This window comes from Takifugu flavidus, chromosome 15, assembly GCF_003711565.1.
Source record: "Takifugu flavidus isolate HTHZ2018 chromosome 15, ASM371156v2, whole genome shotgun sequence".
NCBI lineage: Eukaryota > Metazoa > Chordata > Actinopteri > Tetraodontiformes > Tetraodontidae > Takifugu > Takifugu flavidus.
The window spans coordinates 6,590,219-6,602,316 of NC_079534.1; the positions used below are offsets into that span (position 1 = coordinate 6,590,219).

The following is a 12,098-nucleotide window of genomic DNA, read 5'->3' on the forward strand; positions in this document are numbered from 1 at the left end:
CTTCACACCTAGTCCCATCGTGCCCTACAAGGTCCTACAAGGAGACAAACACTATGGCTTCTAAAATCCTTAATAGTCAGGCTAGAGGTTGAGGAAAGGTACTTTGACCACTACCTTACAGAAGGCACTCTTATCAAATCAATGCATTAATTTGAGAATATGTTTTCCATGTCGTAAAGTATTTTTTAAGTTCCCTGTGCTATTTTTTAACTCGAAATGAAACACAGCATTCTTAGCAACTGTGTTAGTTATTTAAGTCAGGGAAGAAAGAGGCTCTTCCTAGTTAATTAAAATTAATCTTACAAATAACAGACATTCGATGAATATTGGTTTATAAGCACCAAGATAGGTGGGTCATCTGGTAGCAACCTTTCGTTTCCTTTATAATTTATGGACCACTGAGAGAGTTATGATTCGGGTCCGATAAGCAAGGTGACGGAGTGAAATAGGTGAGGTTGCGCATGCGCAACCCGGCTGGAAAACTGACAGGAGGATGCTGAGCTGCATTCCCATCATTCTGTGAGAAGAGGAGGATCCCCCTGCGCACAAACGACGGAGAAGGCTCCGACCCGATAAGAACATATAAAAAAAATAATCCAAGTTGAGCCTTTTATCTGCCGTCATGTCAGCTGGAGGAGATTTGGGGAACCCCCTGAGGAAGTTTAAACTCGTATTTTTGGGAGAACAGAGCGGTGAGTCAGTGCGTGGAGAGGTCTGGCTACCATCCATTGAATTGTCATATATGCATTTATATCTGATTGTCATGTAGAATCGGTTGGTTTCGGGGAGTTTAAGCCCGGATGGATGGCGTGCGGGCCGGATTTGTGGATGTGACGCCCTTTTTAAGACAATCTGCGACTGTTGAAAATTTGATTAACAGCGAAAGGGGGGGAATAGAAAGCACATCCACGCAAACGGCGCCCATAATATCATCATCATAAAATAACTGCTGATTGTGTGGGGCTAACGTTAAAGATGCGTGGATGTTGCAGACTGAGGCGACAATAGCAGTCGATATGGATTCGGATGTTTTGATGTGCTGCAGTGGCCGACAAATAAACCATAACCCCTTTATTTCACCCATAACTCTTATTATCAACATTTATCATCAACATTCCCAATTTCCCTGCTCCCAGTTGTGTCCAACAATGGGTTCATTTAATAGAAACGGTTATAAACACAGTCCCCTGTGTGTCAGTTCGGGACACACCCAAGGCTCTCGCTGTATCTCCAAACCTCGATGTGGAATAAACAGTCGCGTTGAAATGATTTTCAAAAAATGTCTTGACAGATTTACAACGCCACACTTTTTATTCACCGATCTATATATTTGGGGCTGGGACGACGGGGCGTGTGTGATCCCGATGTGATGTGGACAAATTGGGGAGGTGAGGATCAATAATGGCTCTGGTGCCGTGGGGCGGTCTACGTGTTCAGACATCCAGAGTGGGCAGCAGAGAAACGCGCGTCAAATAGGGCAGCAAAACGCACAATCGGACAAATAAAGAAGCCGGAGAGGCAGCGTGTGTGTGTGTGTCTGTGCGTGTGTGCGTGCGTGCGTGTGTGAGAGCGTGATGCTCCAACGTGCAGGTCTGTGTGGCCTCTGCTGCAATGTTGCTGTCCGAGGTGCTGAAACGGGGCCTGCCGTGGCCACTGCCCATGCATGGCTGCTGCACACGGGACTCCATGCGTGACAAAAAATGAAAAAAAGAGGGAGAAGAGACAGTCCCGTGGACGTCTGAGAGGAAAATGGTGATGAGGACAATGCCGGATGGGATGTCAATAAAAATGGAGCTCACCTTGATGCTCTAAGGAGTCTTAAATATCTAATGCGCTTTTGCTCCATTTCCTCAAGGATGGCCGGAGTATTTTTAGTGATACTTTCATGCAAAACAGAGAGATGAGTTGGCCAACAGTGGATGTCTGGTTGTAAAATGGTGAAAATGTCAATGCCATTGAATAGATCCTTTATGTATTTGCTTCCTAACATTGGAAATACAGATAATGCATATGAAACACCAATATATATTTCATAGTTGATCAAATTTCATGATCCTGTGTAATGACCAACAGTATAATAAATTTTGGTTTGTATTGTATATGGATTAAATAGAACTGCAAATCTGAACTCTCAATGAGAGTTTTAGCACTTCATAATAAGTAAGCAGTTTTTAGTTTTCTTCTCTAAGTGCTAAATCTATTTAAACTTTTTTAATGTCTGAAAGGAAACACACTATTTTAAGTTTACTTAGTTTGTAATAATTACTAAACTGGTTCATAATCACGTCATTTTTCAGGAAAACAACTTTCATATATTCACCTGTCTCGCCTAAGGGAGGAATGATTGCATGGATGATTGCAAAAAGCAACCAATAAGTTAATCAATAATAGCAATAACGGCTAGCAGAAGCTCTTGCTGAAGCATTTATGACCTCTGAGCAGCTAATTTCATCCCTGTTTCCTCTTCTTGCAGTGGGGAAAACATCTCTCATCACTAGATTCATGTACGACAGTTTTGACAACACATATCAGGTGAGGCTGCACCCTAAACCTGCCCCCCCACCCCCCCAAAAAAACACATTTACAGGTAAACACCAGCGTTGCCCTTAAGTAATGACTCTAATAACCTTGCTTTGCACGTCCCTAATATTTTAAGTCTTTTACGACCCAGCAGTGATTTATTAGGAAGCTAACATTACAGTGAAAGCTTCTTAGCCAAAAATCCCTGATTGAGATGCAAATTAGCACCAGGTCGCATTTAAATAACCCCCCTTAAACTGTCTTCATGCTTCGTGCTCCAGTCATGCAACCACACAAGGAGCATTTTATAGGAAAAACGAACAGCATCGGTTCCATTGTGGAGGAGGGTACATTAACAGTTTGAAAGATTTAGTCTCGGGGGCAGCGCATATTAAATTAGTCATTCAGTCTGATTGAGTTTCAGCACTTATTGGTTCTGCCTTTTTCTTTGCAGCTAATTGTAGATTTTAAGAGTCAATTTTCCGGGGACAACAGATGGCACGGGCAGACGTTTCGCCTTTACTGTCTCGCATTAACTGTGTTGATCTCTTCCTTTGTTCCATGTTGTCTCTTCTCTCCAGGCGACCATCGGGATAGACTTCCTTTCAAAGACGATGTACCTGGAAGACCGAACAGTAGGAAACCTTGACTGTCACTTTAAAAAAAAAAACACTCCACTTTGTAGAGATGGTTGTGCTGATGTTGTTGCATCCAGCTGAGGTTCTGAGTAAGAAACGTCCCAAATTCCAGCCTGTTCCCACTAATCCTTGATTTGATTTTGAGCTGCATAATTGCTGCTCTCTTTACAGACTAACATGATTACCCTGAGGTTATTTCTGTGGGTAATAACACTGACATGCTGGCTTATCTACCCCAAGACGCACCGTCTACTTAATGCCAGTATTAATACGATTTCTCTTTCCACATCGGCCACACGCATTACTCTCAGTTCGTCTGTCGCTGCAGGTAAGGCTGCAGCTCTGGGACACTGCCGGGCAGGAGCGTTTTAGGAGCCTCATCCCGAGCTACATACGTGATTCTACGGTGGCTGTGGTGGTCTATGACATCACAAGTGAGAGTCACACTGTGGTTAGAGTGCTGTAAAAGCATTGTAGCGCACGGACATCAGGCTTTTAACACATCTGCCCTCCACAGATGTCAACTCTTTCCAGCAGACTTCAAAGTGGATCGACGACGTCAGGACAGAGAGAGGAAGTGACGTCATCATCATGCTTGTCGGGAACAAAACAGACCTGGAAGAGAAACGGTGTGGCAGACTGTTCACAGTCATATATTATGAATGAGACATTGAAGATGTGTCAGGGCCATGTAAGTCAACGCTGCACCAGTGAAATGGGAGTGTTTTTTTTGTTTTTTTTTGGCTCGCAGGCAAATCACGATCGAGGAAGGAGAGCAGAGAGCCAAAGAGTTGAACGTCATGTTCATCGAGACCAGTGCCAAGACAGGCTGCAATGTCAAACAGGTGATCCTTGCAGTCTCCCCACATTTCACCACATCTGGAGCACTTCTCTGCTTCTGCTGGTGATGGTGACACAGATGTGGTTTTACACAACTCACATTAACACAACCTGACTGCTTCAGGCTGATTTACTTGGGTGCTCAAGCATAAAATTGAGATAGTATATGTTGTTTTTGCTATTTTATAAGGCTTTCAATTGTAGCGTTTCCAAAACCGTTGTACTCAACTATAACTGCAGTTATTATTTTGATGCATTTGAAAGTACTTACAAACCTTGCTGCCAGGTTCACAGTACACCGGTATGGAAATGACTTTGGGTCTGTGTCATGTTCACCTATATTTGTGATTCTATTTCACTTTCTTCCGGTGAATGCTCTTACCTCCCTTCAGCTGTTCCGGCGTGTCGCTGCAGCCTTACCTGGAATGGAAAGCTTGGATGATGCAAATCCTGAAGGCAGTATCCTTTAAGAGTCACTCTGACTCACTCTGCTGGCACCCAAGTAGACAACAAGAGGGGGCAATTTATTTTTGATCTCTTAGTCACAGAAAAAGTGCAGCCCACTATTTATTTTTTTTAGTTGTATTTTTATTCTGTGAACGTACTGCAGAAACAGCGCCACCCAGTGGCAACAAATGGGAACGACGAGATAGATAGATAGATAGATAGATAGATAGATAGATAGATAGATAGATAGATAGATAGATAGATAGATAGATAGATAGATAGATAGATAGATAGATAGATAGATAGATAGATAGATAGATAGATAGATAGATAGATAGATAGATAGATAGATAGATATTTTGACAATTTTCCACCGTGTCCCCCTCTATCTGCAAATTAAGCACCAGGTTTTGGACTACAGATTCAAACGTCCATCATTTCCTTAACTGAGCACTCCCAGTGATCGACATCAAGCTGGATAAACCAGCAGAGCCCACCGTCCCCGAGGGTGGATGCTCATGTTAATGCACAGCTGAAATCGGACAGCTCCCGTCACACCATAGGCTTGTTGTGTTGCTTACTACTGGTTAGCTTCCAGTTGACTTCTCTAATTGGATATAGGATGCAGGCCTTTATCTGATTGGACAAATCAAATGTTATATTTCAGTCTTGTTCAGTTGTAAAATATTGTATACTTTGTCAATATGTAAGTGACTGGAGGAACAACAAAAAGGAGGAATAAAAGGACAAAAACAAAAGTTGAAATGCAAATGAACAAAAAAAGCAAAACAGTTTTGGAAACACGAACGAAACATCACCGGATATCAAATAGATTTCTTTTCGTTGTTATGTTTTGTATTTTTTTATATATATATATAAAAAAGGAAAGCACCAAAAATGATGCCTAAACACAAAAGAAGTGAGGAGGTCAGCCATTTTTCTAGATGGCTGAACACGTCTGAATGTCTGCAGCACGCATGCACGCTGTTCTGAGCTTTGACTTTTTGGCCCGCCCCCCACCCCCCAGGGTCTCCACACTCTGGGAGGAGACCGACTATCTTAGAATGTTTTATAGCATCTCTCTATAGCATCTCATGTCAGAAATGTATCTCATTTGATATTCCCACCAGACTCACCTTCCAGTAGGTTCACCTAACAGTAGCTGTGAAATGTGGCACTCTATCTCTCTATGGGTTTAACTTTTCTAGAACAAACTGTACTGTGGTTAAAAAAAAGAAGTATAAAAAAAAACAACTTAACTATCACAACTTCCCGTTGTTCTCTGCCGCTCCTCTTCCTCCTTTGCTCCAATCCTCCTTTCCTGACCCGTCATCCCGGTAATACACATATAACGATCCACTGTAATGCACTGCACTGTATATAATAATGTAATATGTGTGTTGTGAACGTCCATCTGTAGAAGTGGTCTTTGTTCACCAGTATGAATAATGTAATAATGTCGACGATTAATAAATTAAAATTAAATAAAGGGCTTCACTCTCCTAACAATCAACATTTACCTGAAAGCAAAATGATCCAGTCTACCTGAGAGTATGTTGATGAAGTCAATGATTTAACACACTGATTGAATGATTGAACACATCAGTTATTTGTCCATAGAATCTAAAAAAAGATTGCAAAATTGATTTAGAACTATATGAATAGTGATGCCACATTTATTAGATTAAATTAGATTGGTCAGCTAATGGTAAAAGGGTCTTAAAATGGTGAGGCTCTGACTAAAGTAGCCTGGCTAACATAGGAGCTAACATGTTGTAGCTCAATTAATATTTTATGTAGGAACTATTTTGTCTGCAGTTAACATGGGGTTATGTAAGTATCTACAGTATGCTGAGAAAACTATATTAAGATGTATTTAATTATAGGGGGGGTGTCTCATTAAAAACGAAAATTAGGGTGCCTAGCACTAACACTAACAGTTTACAATGTTAATTTTCTCTATTCTGCGGCACTAATCCTGGAGTCCCTCAGGTGAGACAACGTTCTAAAGCCTGTTAGATAAGGGGAAATTGAAGTGGAAAGAACCTTTTAAGAAGGAAACTGCTGCTGTGACGTAGCAGCTTGCCTTTGCTCTGCTCTCCTATTGCAAGAGGACAGGTATTCCCCTAAATGGACAACATGTGATTTAATCCTCCTGAGGGGTCAACAGACAGTTGCTGCGGTTTATGGACCCAAAGAACTGATTCCAAAGTTGGACCATGGCCTCTGCCATTCTTGAATAAAACCAAATACGCTTGAATTGTGTAGTGATATGAACAGATATGCATTTATCGTAACGCTGAAGGGCGTGATAACTGACTTCACCACAGTCAGCGTGAAGTAACACACAAGCAGGTTGTTTCCTACTTTGAAGAGGACACACCTCTTTCGTCCAAAACACCTGTAAGTGGTCCTTTCAGATCACTGCTGTGCTTCAGCTGAAGTCAAGTCGCATCCAGGATGGAGGATTTTAGGGACACAAACCTTCGCTCCCTGTTAAGGCAGCTGCGGACTGATATCGCCATGGCCGTCGATGACTCCTTCCCGCTCGTCTTTGGTCTGGCGGACAAAAACATAATCACTGACCAACTGCAGAAGGTAAACAACTCTGCATCGAGCGGATATGTGGATTTTTGGAGAAACGCACTGACGTGTTGTTTTCCCAGGACACTCTGGAGAAAGAGAGCAGGGAAGGAATCCACAAGGCAATGTACTCACTCCTGTCGTGGGTCTTAGAACAGAGAAGATCCATCATCCGTGCCTTTTGGAGCAACTTGTCCAAAGACTACAACCTGGACAGTTACCCCAAGCTGCACAAGTTGATCGCAAACCTGCCCTGCAGTACGTTCGCCAGGGCCAACATAGGCCTCCATTATAATTTATCCGTTGGTTTAAATCCTCTAATTGCTGTCAACAGGGTGGGAATCCAAAGGTTCTCGAGATGAAAAGAGATCCTCAGATGATCAGAAAACAAGCCACATCAAGAAGAGGAACCATGAGGACAGTGAGCAACCAAAGTTTCATGACAAACCAAGCGATGAGCCAGGTATTGCCTTTTTCCCAAAATGCATTGCTTCGGAGGAAAAAAATGTTTCCTCTGTCAGATGGAATTAATTTTAAACTGTACAGATATTAGATTTGTGTGTGTTTTCTCGAGGTGTTAAAATGAAACTATACAAAGTGAAGAGCAGAGGCCCTGTGACTCATGGAACATCTGGAAATAGTAAAGACTTGTTTTCGATAGGGATTTTTTCATTCTGCAGGCATGTCTGACATGTATTCTGCCACAGGTGCTCAGATGGGGTCCGCCTCAGTCCAGAAAGCTCACACTTCATCTTCATCCTCTGTCTCCTCGACTAAGCTACCAGTCAAACACGAAGCCAGTGAGAAGATCCATATCAAACAGGTGTTTGGCTCCGACGAGAAGACATCTGGTGAGTATCTGTGCTTTGTCTATCTGGCCCCCGCCCCGTAAATGTTGATAAGAAATTCTCATCGGGTCATCAAATGCCTTCTTGTTTAACAGGAATTGTCAGACACTGTGTAAAGGTCGGTGGGGTGTTTTACTCTTGTGGCCAGTCAGAGGAGACCAAGAGAGCTTCCAAGGCTGTTGAAAGCATCTTTCACCACAAGGGGGAGCCACTCACAGATGGAGTAGAGCATCCACACTGTCTGCATCCTGTTTAGGCCTGCTGCTGGTCTATTTATGATCAAAATCTCCTTGTGCAGGCCCACGTCAATGATGACGAGTGTGCAGCGTGTAAGGATGGGGGAGAGTTGATCTGTTGCGATGGTTGTCCTCAGGCTTTTCATCTCACCTGCCTGGACCCTCCACTCACCTCCATACCAAGGTTTATCACATCTGTCATCCGGCTGTGATTTTTTTTTTCTCTACTATAGTAACACCCTGTTTGGTAACTCATTCTGTAATAAATGCTTGATTTCTTATTATTTAGTGGCCCGTGGCAGTGTGACTGGTGTTGTGGCACCAGGGGGAAAAGAGAAACAACTCAACAAGTAAGCAAAGAAGGATAAAAAAAGAAGTATGCTATTCATTCCAACTAGCAAATAGTTTTCGCATTAGCTTTGGCTCCTTTTTGAAACATATTTTTAGCTGTGAGTTAAATGGCTGCAGGTTTGGGGGGATTTACAGCGCTAAATTAAGACGCTGTCACATGTGTTGCAGCCTCCACTTGCCAAATCACTGCAGACAAACACCAGCTCCAATAATGCCCTCGTAGATGTCTCCTTCTTCTCCTCCTCACTCTCATCTACGTCTCACTCCGCTGTCACAGCTCCAACGAACTCACCCAGAAACCAGGTGACGCCGACAACTTGATCTCTTTTGCCATCTAGGTGGCAAATTTATTTCACCATTCGCTTCTCTTTTGCATTCAGTGCTCAGGTGGAGAGCTGCTCAGCGTGACGGAGGAGTGTGGTGTCTGTCGGCAGGCTGAAGGAGCCCTGACTCGCTGCCTCCAGTGTTTGGGAAGCTTCCACACACACTGCCACTTTCCAAAGTAAGCCAAAACTAGAAAGAAGGCACTGATGATATGTGTCATTGTTTCACTGTGATCTAATATTGTTTGACAATAACATTATACAACTGAGAGGATGATAATGTTCGATACTATTGTCTTTGTTAGAGGGCGATCCATCTGCTTGTCCTGCTCCAGGCTGTGGGAGAGCTCTGCAGAGGGAGAGGCAGGATCCAGGTCTCTGCAGGTGTGTGCACATATGAACAACAAAGAGAGAGAGAGAGAGAGAGAGGAGAGAGAGAGAGAGAGAGAGAGAGAGAGAGAGAGAGAGTTGTATGATGTCATCTGCTGCTCTTCGTCTGTGTGTCCAGCTTGCCCCAGTGCTTCAAAACATGCTAGGCCACGAGCAGGGCACCGTTGTCCCGGAGCCTGGCCTCCACAAAGATGAACTGGACTCCATCCTTGGAGATGTAAGTGAAATTCATTCACATGAGTGCGAATACGACCATCAAGGCTGAAGACGGCTGCGATGCTTTTAACATGGATGGCAGCCCGGTGTGACAAAAGAAGTAGGAATGAAGTAGGAAATATGGAAGAAAAGCTCTATAAACTTTGTCTTTTTCAAAGCAGACCTCCTTTGATGGCATCTTGCAGTGGGCTTTCCACAACATGTCGAGGCCACTTTCTGACAGCCAGGGATGTTACCAGTGACAGATGGTCAGCGCCGCACTCACGAGCCCTCAGCCAGAATGCCCAAGCAGTAATTAAAAATGATTCAATCAGCAGAGCGGAGACAACTTGTCTTTTGTATGTTTGGGTTGACAGTTTATGTTTTCAATTGAATTTGCTGAGGACATGATGAAAACAGTAAATAAAATCTTTGGGCACATCTGGAGGAAAAAGTAGAATCATCTAAAAGGTTATAGTGAACAAACCCATTAAAGCCAACTCAAATATGGCCTCATCCTGCACCACAGCATGTAATTTCCAGATTCACAATGGCCTCTGGCCTTGATATATTCAAAGATAAAACAAGTATGAAAAATAAGACCCATGCAATGAACGCAGGAGGCGACACTGACCTCCCTCTAGAGGCCTCGTCCATGTCTCTTGTTCTGGTCTGACATCATGGCAACAGTGGATAAAGTATAATAAGCAAGGTGTTTTATCCTCAGAAAACACACATTTAAAACAGGGTAAATGATTGTGATGAACAGCTGTAATATATAATACAAATCCCTCACAAATCAACACACCTGCTTTGAGTCTTCTACACATAGCCCACAGTTAGGAGAGGTGGGAAGGGTCAAGGGTAGGAAATGAGAAGAGGGATGGTTTCGGGCCTGATGTGGGAGGATTGGCTGTGAGCCTTGGCCACCTCTGCCTCGTGCCAAATGTTCACTATCTTGGCCTTGCACACTGTGAACCGCGTTGTCACCTCTCTGCGACTGTGCGTACATACTTAAAAGGGCTGATGGGAACAGCGATAGAGCAAACAACAAGCACGCGTTGCAAATACAGCTGAACACACAGCCTCAGTTTTAGGGCCGAAGCAGCGAGCGACGTCAAAAGCAGCACGTTAACTCTCTACCTAATAGTTTAAAGCATGCATGACTTCTTGCACGCCGAAGTGCACTGCAGACGTCCATGTGTGAGCAAACCCAAAGAAGTCTTTATTGCCCCTACACGGACCTGCAGAAGAATTCACATTCACACATTACAACAGATGGTTTTAATACAATGAGGTATGCGCGCCGAAAAATGCCTCTGTTTAACACGAATTCCTTGAAGACTATCACTTAGATGTGGAATGTTGTTTTTGTCATGGGATTTGAGAGTTTGAGCACGACTGCCAGAGCGATGGAGCTCGGCCTGCCAGCGCGCAGATTTTTCTCCCCTCTGTATTTGGTTGCCATGGCTCTCAGCTGCTACATACCCAAACAGTAGATGAGAAATGTTCCTCTTCCAATACGTGCATGTTTGTGTGTGAGCGTCCTTCTGCTCTTGTGAATCTGACTTCATAAATGGCTGATGGAGCAGCCTGCCTTCGGGCCTGTGTCCCCCCCCGCAGTAAAAACAGGATGAATGACAGCTCACTTTGGATATTTGCCAAAGCCGGTGTGAAGCAAAGAGTTAAACAATATTTAATTTGATTTGAGTTGATCTCACATTCACTTAATTTAGACCACTGTCAATTTGCAGGACTTTGGTGGTCTGTGTCCAAATCCGATCAAGTCATTCACTCATTCTGGAAGGAAAAAACTTTACATAACTGACCATTGCACATTTTTTCAGCACAGATATTCATTGTGACTCCAACACATGACGCACCCCCCCACACCCCCCGTTTTTTTTTGCTGCATGCCACATAAAAGTATGCTTTTCTTTCCAAAGTAAAATGACGCAGCACATACAACCCACTAGGGGGCGCCGGAGGGTGAGTCATGCAACGTGTAATAAAACCACGAGGTTTTCTGTTGGGAAACCGTTAAACACCCCCCAGCAGAAACACACGGTCGATTTAAATTCTGAACATAAAAAGGTGTTTTTCCTTACATTTATCTGATGCAACAACAGTAGTATCTAGTGCTCTGTGGCAGAAAACACATGCATGTAAAGAATGCCATATACTGTATGTTTCACTGTGTTGCAGCATACTGGGTGTCTTATCTCATATTTTTTTCCTGCAGCTCTGCATTCCTCTGTCATATCTAATGAGGCTGGGCTGTCCAGAAGGTTATCAGGACAGTGTTGTGTTGAGTCATCAAATATAACACGACAAAGTGTTTTTACAGATTTGAGGACATGAAAACTTTGGTCTTCCTCTCCAAAGATGAAGTAAACTAAACTATTTTTTATAGAAAAGCCACGAATTCAAACAGAAAAACTGCCAGTTTTTTGAACAGCTAACTTTCAGTAACCCCCCAGATGTCAGAGGTTTTTGCTTCGTAGATGATCGAGGCCAGAGAAGTGTTCTGCATGAGAGCCAATAGCTTAAAGGCATGAATACACATGATTTAAGAGGTAAAATATGAAAACCTTTCAACATGTTTAAGCGAAACCTCTTCATCTGTGAATTAGCAAGTTTGGAATTCCTTACAGATTTCCTTCGAATGATAAGATTTTTCTCAGATGACAATTTCAAATGTGGGAAAACCAAGAGAAACATGCACTA

At 43.1% G+C, this 12,098-nt stretch overlaps 2 protein-coding genes across 3 annotated transcripts; both read left to right on the forward strand.

Moving 5' to 3' along the window:
• Nucleotides 1–453: 453 nt before the first annotated feature.
• Nucleotides 454–5,934, forward strand: rab6bb (RAB6B, member RAS oncogene family b). The gene is made up of 8 exons (XM_057057103.1): nt 454–692; nt 2,474–2,532; nt 3,102–3,155; nt 3,487–3,592; nt 3,676–3,787; nt 3,910–4,003; nt 4,391–4,457; nt 4,906–5,934. The coding sequence occupies exons 1-8, from the start codon at nt 623–625 to the stop codon at nt 4,968–4,970; spliced, it is 627 nt and encodes a 208-aa protein (XP_056913083.1). The 5' UTR covers nt 454–622; the 3' UTR covers nt 4,971–5,934.
• A 108-nt stretch (nt 5,935–6,042) lies between these two features.
• On the forward strand, nt 6,043–9,708 carry aire (autoimmune regulator). Of its 2 annotated transcripts, none has more exons than XM_057057101.1 (12): nt 6,043–7,043; nt 7,112–7,286; nt 7,363–7,491; nt 7,736–7,879; nt 7,972–8,099; nt 8,175–8,296; nt 8,402–8,462; nt 8,632–8,766; nt 8,844–8,965; nt 9,092–9,170; nt 9,295–9,393; nt 9,551–9,708. In XM_057057101.1, the coding sequence occupies exons 1-12, from the start codon at nt 6,906–6,908 to the stop codon at nt 9,632–9,634; spliced, it is 1,416 nt and encodes a 471-aa protein (XP_056913081.1). In that variant the 5' UTR covers nt 6,043–6,905; the 3' UTR covers nt 9,635–9,708. The 2 variants fall into 2 exon arrangements, with proteins under 2 accessions (XP_056913081.1, XP_056913082.1); XM_057057102.1 differs by having other exon boundaries at nt 9,554–9,708.
• The last annotated feature ends 2,390 nt before the right edge of the window (nt 9,709–12,098 follow it).

Excerpts from the sequence above, each read along its gene's own strand:
- aire (XM_057057101.1), top strand. The coding sequence starts at position 6,906 with ATGGAGGATTTTAGGGACACAAACCTTCGCTCCCTGTTAAGGCAGCTG. Across the intron at positions 7,044-7,111 it reads TCACTGACCAACTGCAGAAG|GACACTCTGGAGAAAGAGAG; the intron begins GTAAACAACTCT and ends TTGTTTTCCCAG. Across the intron at positions 8,767-8,843 it reads CGAACTCACCCAGAAACCAG|TGCTCAGGTGGAGAGCTGCT; the intron begins GTGACGCCGACA and ends TTTTGCATTCAG.
- rab6bb (XM_057057103.1), top strand. The coding sequence starts at position 623 with ATGTCAGCTGGAGGAGATTTGGGGAACCCCCTGAGGAAGTTTAAACTC. Across the intron at positions 2,533-3,101 it reads GTTTTGACAACACATATCAG|GCGACCATCGGGATAGACTT; the intron begins GTGAGGCTGCAC and ends TCTTCTCTCCAG. Across the intron at positions 3,593-3,675 it reads GGTGGTCTATGACATCACAA|ATGTCAACTCTTTCCAGCAG; the intron begins GTGAGAGTCACA and ends TGCCCTCCACAG.